The sequence below is a fragment of the Manis javanica genome, chromosome 5, assembly GCF_040802235.1.
Source record: "Manis javanica isolate MJ-LG chromosome 5, MJ_LKY, whole genome shotgun sequence".
In the NCBI taxonomy this organism is placed as follows: Eukaryota; Metazoa; Chordata; class Mammalia; order Pholidota; family Manidae; genus Manis; species Manis javanica.
In genome coordinates this window covers 129392178-129403745 of record NC_133160.1, presented here as the reverse complement: position 1 = coordinate 129403745, position 11568 = coordinate 129392178, and the positions used below count along the sequence as shown (strand labels likewise).

The window sequence follows — 11568 nt, the reverse complement described above, 5'->3', positions numbered from 1 at the left end:
TATGTATATATACCACTTGGGGACCTTGTTAAAAATGTAACTTGTGATTCAGTAGGCCTGGACTGGAGTTTGGGATTCTGCATTTCTCACAAGCTTATAGCTAATGCTGATGATGCCAGTCCTGGACCACACTTGGAGTAACAAGGATTTGGAAAATGACAGCTCTTTTGTCAGTCTGCTCCTGTTGGAGCTATTCTGTTTTTCTTTGATATGCTTATTCTTCAGTTAAAAATCTGCAGAGAATTCAGTACATTTTTAACAAAAAATTAAGGTTTTATTCAGAATATCATGTTAGAGACAAAAAGCAGTTCATTTTATTTAACAAAATAAATTTAACAAATGCATGTAAATAAGGTAAATTCAAGACTTTTGTGGATTTTCTTAGTTATTTGATTTTCTGCCATTTGGAGTTTCTGTCTTCCAGGCTAACTGGGTTCTGTACAGGTTAATGCAGCTATAATCCAGGGAACTGCTTTATGAAATCTGAATGACTCAAATATCCCTCTGTATTCTCTAATCTCAATATATTAAATGAAACATAAAAAAATGACTTAGGGAAGTAGAAACAGGAAAAAATATTTCTCCTTCTTGGTCATGTTATCTTTCCAACAGAGGTGTTGCCTGCTCTAAAACAGGTGGTGAAAGTAAATTGTTTCTGGGAGGTGATAGTCAAAGGTAAACTTAGATAGTTTCCACACCATCGGTCATCATGACCAGAAGGGAAATGCAAGCCATACTACTCCCCACCAAGCCACTGCTCTACACAGAAGCTGCACATTAACTGTCTATTGTTATTTTCTTTCATCATTATGTACATTAAAAAATACAACATTGTGTTAAATAGCAGGACTGCTAACAGTGGAGTATATAATACATTGAAAAACTGAAATAGCTTGGTTAATCCAAGGAGAGAAACAGCAGATGTTCCTCATGGAGGGAAGCCACCAATGCTCGCCACATCATTAGTCTGTAACAGATCTGCACTCTGAAGGTAGGCCTTCCGACCGTCGCCACTGGGCCAGGCGCTGCTTAAACCATTTCTGGAGGAGAGAAATGTGCAAAATTACCATTATATACTAGAAAATTGAAACATTCACTCCCTTTCTAAAAGGAACCCCTGTGGCCCAACTGGAAAGGAGGAAAGCAAGGAATCTGTCCATGGGAATGGTTCTTGTCACTGTGACACTTACCTTTTATGCCTCAGGACTTTGCACATGCTATTTCCTATGCTTAGAATGTTCTATTTTCATTCTTTATCTGATCATTCTCCGTCTCATCCTTAGGGCTTAGCTTAAATAGAACCTTTGAATGAATCCTTCCCTAAGTATGTTCTCCACCCCTTTTTCTCTATTTTAATATTTTACCTTCACAGAACTTTTAATATCTGTAATTACTTGGTGTATTCACTTGTTTTTAATCTACATTTCCTTCTAGAATATAAAATCCCTGAAAGCAGAATCTTTCAGAATTCATTTTATCATCATTGCATTATTAGCCCCTAGCACAAGGGCTTAACAGAGATTAAGCAGTGTTTGTTGAATGAATAAATGAAATTAAAGCATATCGTGATGCCCCAGATCTCTGTGGTTGCTCTATCTCATCAGTGTGTGCTGCTCTCATCAAGGGCCTGGGTCATTGATAGTGCATTAACAAATATTCATTGAATAAAATGCATGGAAAATTAAGTACTAGATAACCTCAGGGCAGTCCTTCTTGGAGATCCATGTTTAGTCTAGGCCACTGTCTCCTGCTCTAGGGCCTCTGAGCAGTGAGAGGAAATTGTGTGAGTGTCTCTGTTACCAAATCCTGCAGCTCTGTGACCCAGACATTCACACCTCACAAAAGTGACCATGGATTTAGTGAAAGTCCCAGGTGGGATGCTTCTAAACATGGTACCATGTGAGAGCTAAACCATTTTTATATTGTAAGGTTGCCTTTATTATGCTACTGAGGGGTGATGGATTCTTCAAAGAGGAGATAAGGAGACCCGTGCTGGAAAACAAGCTGGTATGGACTAGGTTGGCCAAGAGGAAACTAGGATTTTTTTAAAAAAGAACAATGTTGAAGAGGGACTCGGGAGGAAATAGAAGCAGTAAGCGTTGATCCGCATGGGAGAGGATGAGTTAAGGAGCTCTACAGCAAGTTAGGACTTCCAGGCTTTATTCTCCTGTGCTTCTCAACCATCCACACATCATGTTATACACTGAGAATGATCATATTTTCAGGTCACGCTCGTATCAACAGGCAAGCTGCTTGGGTAGGTGACCACTGGGGGCTTTACAGTCCTGGGCCCTGCCAACAGAAAGCTCTATTACAGCCTACAGGATATGAGAACTTGAAGAAATCCCTAAAATAGAGGTCAACTTAACCATAGAAGAAGAGGTAATTGTCTCTACTGTTTGTTCTGTGGTTTCTAAAATTCACCTATTCTAGGGGTAAGCAGATAAAGGGACAGAAAGGAAGCAGAAAGAACACAGCTGTGGGATGGATACTAGACGTGGGATGTGCTGATGAGATGCTGTGTCAAGACATGTAGGGAGTCTGTGACTTGGCATGGCTGGATGCAGATTCAACTTTGGAACAAACAGGATGTGCTCTAAGGCCATGCTGGGGAAGATCTCATCTCTGCAGAGATCTAGAGAGCTGAAAGGCAGTTCAGCAAAAGCCCAATCAGAGGAGGGTGAGAACTCAGAGGAAGGAGTGCTTCTGAGGATCAAGGCCTGTAGAGCTAGAAGGGAGTGAAGCCATAGGACAACACTGGACCACACCTACAACCCACCTCCTGTAGGACAGAGCTTACACACTGAAGGTCCTTAGGCAGCTGTCAAGATCTGTTCTCTTACGTGCCCTTGTACTGTGGGTGGCAAACAGAAAAGTGATTTGAAGCCAGGAATGGCAGGCTACCCTTAGGGAGACCTTCTCTTTTGGGGTTGCTCTTCGGGTGCCATATTTTGCCCCTGGGGATCACTAACCTTCAGTAGAAGAAAGAGCTCATGTGACTTTGGTGGCTTTAATCAAGGGTCTACTGCTAAGGTAGGCATGTTTTCTTCTGTAATTCATATGTGTGTCTAGTAGCTCAGGAATCTGGTGTGAGAGCAACATGGCTCCAGTTCCATTAATGAGGTAGCTCTGTGGGGGTTTCAAGGCTATAAGGTCTAATTCAATAGGTTTTCCAGTTACTAGAGCTGAATAGTGGCAGAGTTTTAACGACTAATTAAAACTTGGAGGAAGAAAATCTCATTTTCTGTCAGGATTCATTTAAGAAAAAATGACTGAGCTGGGCTCATTCAGAAAAGCCACCCACATTTTTACTCTAGTAATGAAGCAGAATATTAATGTACAGTTCCAAAAAATAACTTCAGCAAGGACCACATTTGTGAACTGGTGAGCTGGTATCCAAATGCTTAACAAAGTGAACCGGAGCACTGGGGGATGGGATGAGGTTCAAGAAAAGCTTAAGTATTTTCTGAAGATATATATTTTAAATCGAGTATTCATACAATTATTTAGCAAACTAGTTGCTGTCCAACAAAAACCATTAAATATCTTGACTTTTTTCATCTAGAGCTGAATCTTTTCACACCTCAACTCACATCAATACTAAATTTTCTCCCTGACTTTACCCTTCTCTTCTTTATTTTAGTCGTCTCCTGGGAAAGACATTCATCTGTCACTTGCGTATAAATGAATGGCCTCATTACCCTCACCCACTGATAGAGATTTATTTACTCCCAGTGAACAGATGATAATTAGACACTGTGATAGGGAGGGGTTGGGGCAAAATAACATTGTTCCCGGCCTTTTCTCTAATGACTACCATTTCAGTCTTTTCAGGAGCAGACCTTTAGAGGTCTTTATTCTGTTGATAGAATATCCAACCACTAATACCACTGAGTTCTGGGAATAGTCCCAGGACATCAAGAGGAGATAAGAATTCTGGAGCCCTCTCTAAGAAGCAATGCCAGCTACACTTTGCTAGAATTAGTGATAATAGAAAACGCCAGATCATCCCAAACGCCCAGGGGGCTGATCAAAGAGTTTTCCCAGCCTCTTCCAACACTGACTTCAAAATAACAAGACACAGAGGTTGGGATTCCATTAAGGCTTATCTAATTAAAATGTAGGAGATATCTAATTACTGTCATGAGAAAAATCCATTCTAGGATCCCAGCAAATTCAACTTGAAAAGTCATTTCCATTAGAGCACCTTCAGTTCCCTCTGGATTCCTATAGGTGTCCCCCCAGGGCAGCAAACATTGTCCCACAGCAGAGAACGCTGCCTACAGTGGGATAGTTATAAAGAGGTCACTAAAGCCCCCAGCCAGAGAATGTTTCAATCTTTCAGTCCCTCTTGCCCCTGTCAAGGTATCAGCAGTGAGAATCAGTTCTAGTTAATCATCTCACAGCAGCATCTTCTGCTTATTTTTTTTCCTACTGAAATATTACTTGTTCTAGGAAAATAAAGGCTATGATTCCAATTCTGGAGAGGGTGGTGTCAGAGATGAGGGATCAGGTATATGAAATAAATATTATTTTGGCTTTGGTGATATTCCTTTGTGGAAAGAGGCAATGCTAATAAAGAACAGAAACAGGATGTGCTGATACCAGACACTACTTAAGTATAGGCCCAGCAGACCCTGGCCTCCATGGAGTTATTGAAAGGGTCTCTATAAAGTCTGCTATAAATCAAAATAATTTTATTTAAGCCTGAAAGTTCACCATTGGGCATTACATCTCCAGAAGACACTTTCCTTAGATGCCACTTTTTAAGATGTAAATGTTGTTTGAGAAGATTAAAGAAGACACCATTCTCACCACCAGTGCACACAGAGGTAGGGAAAGAGTTTGGATGGAAAGGACAGGAGATTGGAAAAGGAGACCCAACCCAGGAAGGAGTGACAGAGGGCAGACACCCAGAGGTAGCTGGGAAACCCCTCTCCCTGAGCTTGCTAAATTTTGCCTCCCTCTGAGCTTTGGGGTTTCAGATGCTTTCCTGCTGGTCTGCTCAGAAAGACAGAAGGGCAAGTGGAGCTGTGGCAGACTCCAGGAGGAAGAAGGTGTTAGCCCATGGCAGGAAAAGGAAGCCAGGGGCCCTGCTAGGAGGCTGACTCACTTCCACACCCACTCCTTTCAGGGTTGGGGCTACCACTGGTTCTTCTGAGTATGGTAGAAGCTGGGAAATGGGATAAGGACCTCCTAAGCTGGGCAGATCAACCTGCTGTGCAGAAGTCTGAATTGGCCTACCTCAGCCACAGAAAGAAGCAGGTGTCCCTTCTTCCTGCCCTCATGTGATTTCATTTCAGTTCTCTAACATGAGGTGAATTTTGCAGAAAGACTGAATGTAGCCTGGGTGACTGTCATTGAATGCATGGATTTTCTTTTCAGGAAAAATTATAACATAAATTGAATTCCAGCCCTTCTCCCCTCTTCACACCCCCTTCCCTGCCCCCCACCCAAGTTGTTTCCATTTTTCCTCTGTGGAGATAACATAATATGGTGGTTTAGAGTCTGGACTGTGACCCAGACTGCCAGGGTTCAAATCCTAGCTCTGCTACTGCCTAATTGTTGGACAAGTTATTTAAACCTCCTGTGCCTCAGTTCCCTTTCCTGTACAATTTGTCTAGTAGCTCCTGCTTTAGAGCATTGCTGTGCAAAATAAATGATTTAATACTTGGAGGGTGCCTGGAACAATACCTGGCAAGTATTAGCCATTACAAAGGCCAAAGTAATTATTCCACTCTACAGTTAAGGGAAGCTGAGAAGAGCTTAGACCCCTAGTTGGTAATGTGCCCACAATAAATTCAGAGCCTTCTTTTTAAAAGATGAGTTATTATTGTCTCTGTAATCAGTCCTCTTTTCTAAATATAGCATGGGATTTTAAATGATAAAACTTCAGCAGGCTGCCTCCTCAGGGGTTCCAAGAAACATAAACTGTTAGACTTGGGTTACAATAAATCACTCTCCATTAAGTTCTGGTTCTGGTTAGCTAGCTGTTCTCTCTGCTAAAAACAGATATGCTTGACTTTTGATCTAGCCTAGGAATGAGAGGATTCCTAGGGGCAAGAGGATTATTCCAGGAGCAAATTCCCCAAATGTGTCCGGCTTAATTTGAATTTAGGGCTCAGGGTCTTGGTTCTAGGATCCACTGGAACAGCCAAGACACTCTTTTAAGCCTCACCTGAGTGTCGTTCACTGTAAGGAGAGGACAAAGTGCCTGATGCTCTGGCGTATGAAGTGGGAAGAGTGGGAATGTCTGCTCTAAGCTTGACTAGGGATGTGGAAGCGCTTTGGACTACCACATCGGAGATGCTAGAGCAGTTACAAGGGGTATTGTCGTGCATAACTAATTGTCTTTCCATGACCAAAGGGAAAATAAAAGTCAGACTTCAGACAGTGTTAAAAAAAAAAAGCTGAAGTAGCCCAACACTGCTCCTGGAGGTTAATAGTCTGCATTCTCTACCCTAAATAGTTTTCAGGATAATATAGGCACTCGAAAAAAGAAAAAGATAAATAAATCAATGCACTTAAAGGGACATCTGCTGCTTCCGCTCCCTGCAGCTGTAATGTCTATCGGTTGTCAGGTGTCTATCTTCTTGGAAAACTCCAGAGAAAGTACTTTAAACCTTAGAGAGGGGCAATTAAAAAAAAATCAGAACCAAATCTCCGGGGCCATATGGATCTCTACTCTGCAGCTCAGAGGACGCTGCACTGTGATGTGGTGGCAATAACGAGAATAACGACCCGAGCCATCCTCACGATTTCGTCCCTCTGGGCCTGTTTCCTTGTTGGCCAAACCTGAGGACTGAATTCACAGCAGATGGTTAAGGTCCCTCCCAGCTCCGACAGTGCCGCCGAGGGCAGGTGTTAGGGCACTGGGCTCCGGGAGCGCACAGCGCACCCGCCGCGAAGCTTTCGCTCACAGCCCCGGGGAGAAACAGCCCCGGACAGCGAGCCCGGCGCGGGCCGGGGCGCGGGAGAGAGCGCTCCTCGCGGGCCGTAGGGCAGGGCGGGCAGCAAGGGCCGGGAGGGGCAAACGCGAGGTTTCCGGGCAGCCCCCGCCGGGGCCCGGCCTCCGCGGGCTGGGGACGGAGGGGCGCGCGGGGCGCCGCCGAGCGGGTACGCTGCGGGGCGGCGGCGGGAGCCCTGCGGGGCCCGGGGCGCGGGCCGGAGCGGCGGCGCTCGCGGAGGGCGGCCGGGGCTCGGGGCCTCACCTGGGTCTCCTCCTCCGAGAGGCCGGCCTCGGCCGCGATGAGGCACAGCGTGGTGGGGTCCGGGTGCTTGTTGACCTTGTTGAAGTTGTACTCCAGGATCTCCAGCTGGTCCTCGGTGGGGCCGCTCGCCGTCTCCGCGGACATGGTCTCGGCGCGGCTGCGGGCGAGGGAGAAGCGGCGGCGGTGAGAGGCGGCGGCGGCGGGCGGGCGGGACGCAGAGCGGCGCGGAGCCGGGGCGCGGCCGGGCCCCTCAGCCGTGGGCGGGCGGCTGCGGGTTGCGCGGGACCCCGCGGTCAACGGCGCGTCCTCGACCCCCCGCCTGCCCGGGAGCCGTCCGCAGCCTCCGCGGGGCCCGCTCTGAGGGGGCTCCTGGGGGAGCAGGCGCGGCGGCGGGTCTGAAAGGTCGCCCCAGAGCCTCCCCCGTGGAGAGGGCGCGCGGCGGAACCCCGAGCGCGCCGCGCGGACGCCTCGCGGTACGCGTCCTGCTGCCTCCAAGTGGCTTAGCGCCGTGGGGCCCGCGTCAGGGAGGGTTGCACCCCTCACACCTCCTCCAAGGGAGGGACTCAGCGCAGAAGTCACTTCTCAAAGTTGAGGAAATCCGAGCGGCACCTTAAATCTCTCCCGTTTCCAGAGGTGAGGATAGGTCCACAGAGGGTGGTACCCCTGGAGTTCCTAGGGCTGCGGACTAGGCATCCGGAGAAATTTCCACGTGAGGGCTTGAGGGCGCCACCCTGCACCCTCCTCCCCTGTCCCTCTGCCCTGACTGTCCAACTGAAGTCTTTGGGTCCGCGGTGTCCAGGCAGCCAGGCGGGTGCACTGCCCACCGTGGCCTGGGTATTGTTCCCAGTGCACAGCAGACAGCCCATGTCACTGTGTGTCCCCCTCGGTGAGGGCCTCCAGGACAGAGCCAGAACCCAACTCACCAGAATGTAGGGCGACTGTCTTTTAAATCTCCCACTTCTGTCGTTGTATTAAAATTTACTGTATACCCAAGAGAATGAGTCCGTTACAGTTTCAAGGTCTTTTGTATTTCTTTAATTTAGAGCCAAACATTGCTCTAGCAGATTTTGGGCAACACGACTTCTTGCTGCATCCTGTCCAAACCTAAAAAGCCTCTGAACTGGGGCAAATTAAAGATGTAATGAGGTATAGGAAGACAGTCTTCAAGGTCTTGGCTGAGGACTTGGTACAGACGGGTCAGGACTTGACATTACTGACAGAAAAAGACAAGCACAAGAGTGGGAATCACTGGTTTGTTATTATAACAAACAACGGCAGTCATCCAGCACAGGCCTGGGTAGGTTTTGATGTGGTTTGTGCGCGGGAATGCGCCGCGCTCCACTGCTGTGCCTGCTGAATGTACCTGATGCTGTTACAACCGTTTCTACTGTGACCTGCACCCTGTGATCCCTAAAAAAAAGTCTTTACCTTTCCTCTAGGTCACTTGCATGTGAGACAAGAAGCCGTTCTCTGGGAGAGCCTTGGCTCAAGCCACCTCTCAGGTAACCGTGAAATCTCTGTGTTTTTAGAAGAGTTCAGATTTTGAAGAATTGGTACCAGTTCATTCCTGTCACAATGCTGAGGCTGGACAGGGTTGTGCCAGGTCAGAAACACCTCCTCTGCTGTTGGCCCCTATGCCCCTCGCTTTCTTTAACACAGAACTTCAGAGCTAGAAAGATCCTTAAAGATCACCCACCCGCTTCTGCCCTGCCCTGTAACAGCCCAGTAGAATGAGGCACAAGAAGACTTACTTTCCAGTGTTGCCCAGTTGGTGAACAGCACGGTAAAATGGAAAGCCTTAGCTTCAGTTTGACCTGTGCTTTGCTAGATGCTTCTTAGCAGGCCACTCTGTCTTTAGTTTGGTGGGAAAAGACAGGAGGGCGACGGTGTAAATGCAGGCAGGGACTTGCTGCCATTTTGAATGGGCACTGACTATGCCCTTAGGATACCAGTTCCAGCCAGAGCTGCCCATGGAAACTACCCGCTGTGGCTCGTTTTGCCTGGAAGAACACAGGGGAGGGGCAATGCTGCCTCTGACTTCCGTGCGTGCCTTAGAACGGCTCCATCTAATTCCCTTGATACAGTTATGCCAGCTCTTTTCCATGAAAATGCTTGCTGTTTCCTTGTAGAATCCTCAGTCCTTTGCAAATAATGATCAAATGTATAGGTTTCTAAACTGGACCCAGATTTAAGGACTGTTCTGCATGTGGTTGGTTCTTGTTTTTGTTACATGATTGGTATTATATAACTCAAGGGCTGCTGCTGCCCTTGGGGTTAATCAGGTGCATTTTCTCCTACTATACTTTTATGACTTCTTGTGACAGGACTTTGTCTGAGATTTCATGGGTAGGTCCTGGGTGACTTTAAAGTACTCTGTGGGTTGGTTGGCTGAGGGCCCTTGGATGTGGCTGGCTGCTGAGGACTTCTGGGAGGACCATTTGAAAGTACCTCCTTCTCCAGAGTACACCAAACAAACTTCACTGCTAGAAATGCAGATGAAAGATCCAGCCTCTGTGGTCAGGTCTACCCGTTATCTCTGCACAAAACAGTCTCTGTTATTTCAGCCTTCTTTGGTTCACAAGTGTTTGCTTCTGGCTCCTTGGGTTTTTTCACTACCTCTCTCTCTTTCTTTTAAAGGAAACATAAACCCTATCACTCCCGTAACCGTGGCCTTATAAAACTTCTCAACTCTTTCCAATAAAGAAACTGTTGACAACAAGTTTCTCTGAAGATAGTCTAAACAATTTCAGATGAAAAGAACTATAGATATTTTAAAGCTTCTTAAACTTTAATCTTACCACAAGTTGTATTGTCACTGTGGTTATTAATATCTTATGAAACATTCAGGGTAATTTCTCCTGTGGTTGTTTTTTCTTCTGTGGTTGGGGGAAGACAATGTATAAAACCTCAAGAGGTTAAGTGAGAGCTGCTGGCTTTTTCTAAATTTATTCCAACACCTGGGTAGACAGTTTTACCTTCATCCCCTAATCATATATTTATTTATTTCAAGGGTATTTACCTAAATGAGCTCCCTCCCAGAGAGTGCTACAAAGTGGTAGCCTGCAGAGATTTCTATGGGCTCCTATTTACTATCTTTTTCTCTGTCTCCAGCCATTCTGACTTCTTTGTAAAGCCCATAATATCAAACCAAGAGAAAAAGGTTTAATATTACCTTTACATGAAGAATTAGTGACAGATTATTCTCATACACAGAGTCTGGCCAAAAGCAAAAAAAGCAGTTGGATCATTCTTTGCGCTCTCTCCCAATTTTCGTTAGTCTGAATTTCTTTTATGTTCACTGTGAACATCCTGGAAGCCATGTGCTCTTGAAGCATTTTGTATTTTCTTAAGTGAGAAAAATGATGTGCTGTCACTTCTTTAAGAGAAGTGGTGGGTCTTTGGAAGAGGATAGAGTTTCCCCCATTCACCACTTACTGTATTGCTCTGGACAGGCAGGAGGGGGACCACCCAAGCTCTCAGTGCCTCTTAGAAATTGACAAATGAGAGTGGAATATTGATCTGTCTCCCATGGCTGAACAAGGGCTGTGGTTTGGGTTGTTTGGTTTTGGTTTTGGTTTGGTTAATGTCCTTAAGCTTCCAGCAGTAGTCTCATGCCTGGCTGGGCCTCAGAATCACCTGCAGAAACGTCCAGGCCACTACAGACCCCCTGAATTATAACCATTTTACAAATCCAATGTGGGAGACACACAAAAAGTATGTCAACTCTTAAAATGTTTTGCAATTTAATCATTAAAATCCCATAAATATTTAGAACTTCTTATACCTTATACCTGTAAAGATGCATTAAAATATCTTATAACTCTGAAATAGCAGCAGACACATAGTCACTGAAAAGTGACTGGTGATTACCATGGGGCAGGGTTTGGAGAAGGTGGGTAGGGAGGTTGAGGGGGTAAAATGGGCACAAAAATTCTCAACCATGATATAAGCTGGTCACAGGGATGGTAGTACAGCATGAAGAATACAGCCAATTATTCTATAACATCTTCCTATGTTGACAGATAGTAACTGCACTAGTGGGAGTTGAGGATTTAATAATACGGGTAATGGTTGAACCACTGTGTTGTATACTTTAATCCAGTATAAGATTGTATAATTGACAATAGTTCAATTTTAAAAAATCTTGTAACTCTGATGTTGTGTATCATCTCAACACTTGAATAGATGGTTGGTTAACATAGTTTTAAAGGAATAAGCTTTTAAAAATACACATTGAAAAAATATTTAGATACTATGCTATTAATCTTTTGTATATATGGTCAGAAGTGGGGAAATTGCCTTTAAAATTATGAATTATCAAGAGAAATTTTCCCATGCTCTCATAAATATAGAAAAA

General features: G+C 45.4%; 1 protein-coding gene across 1 annotated transcript; it reads right to left on the bottom strand.

Moving 5' to 3' along the window:
- Positions 1-248: 248 nt before the first annotated feature.
- On the bottom strand, positions 249-7362 carry HOPX (HOP homeobox). The gene is made up of 2 exons (XM_037018688.2): positions 7212-7362; positions 249-1040 (listed from the first exon to the last, which is right to left on the bottom strand). Exons 1-2 carry the CDS (start codon positions 7353-7355, stop codon positions 963-965), a joined length of 222 nt encoding a protein of 73 aa, XP_036874583.1. The 5' UTR covers positions 7356-7362; the 3' UTR covers positions 249-962.
- Between the last annotated feature and the right edge of the window lie 4206 nt (positions 7363-11568).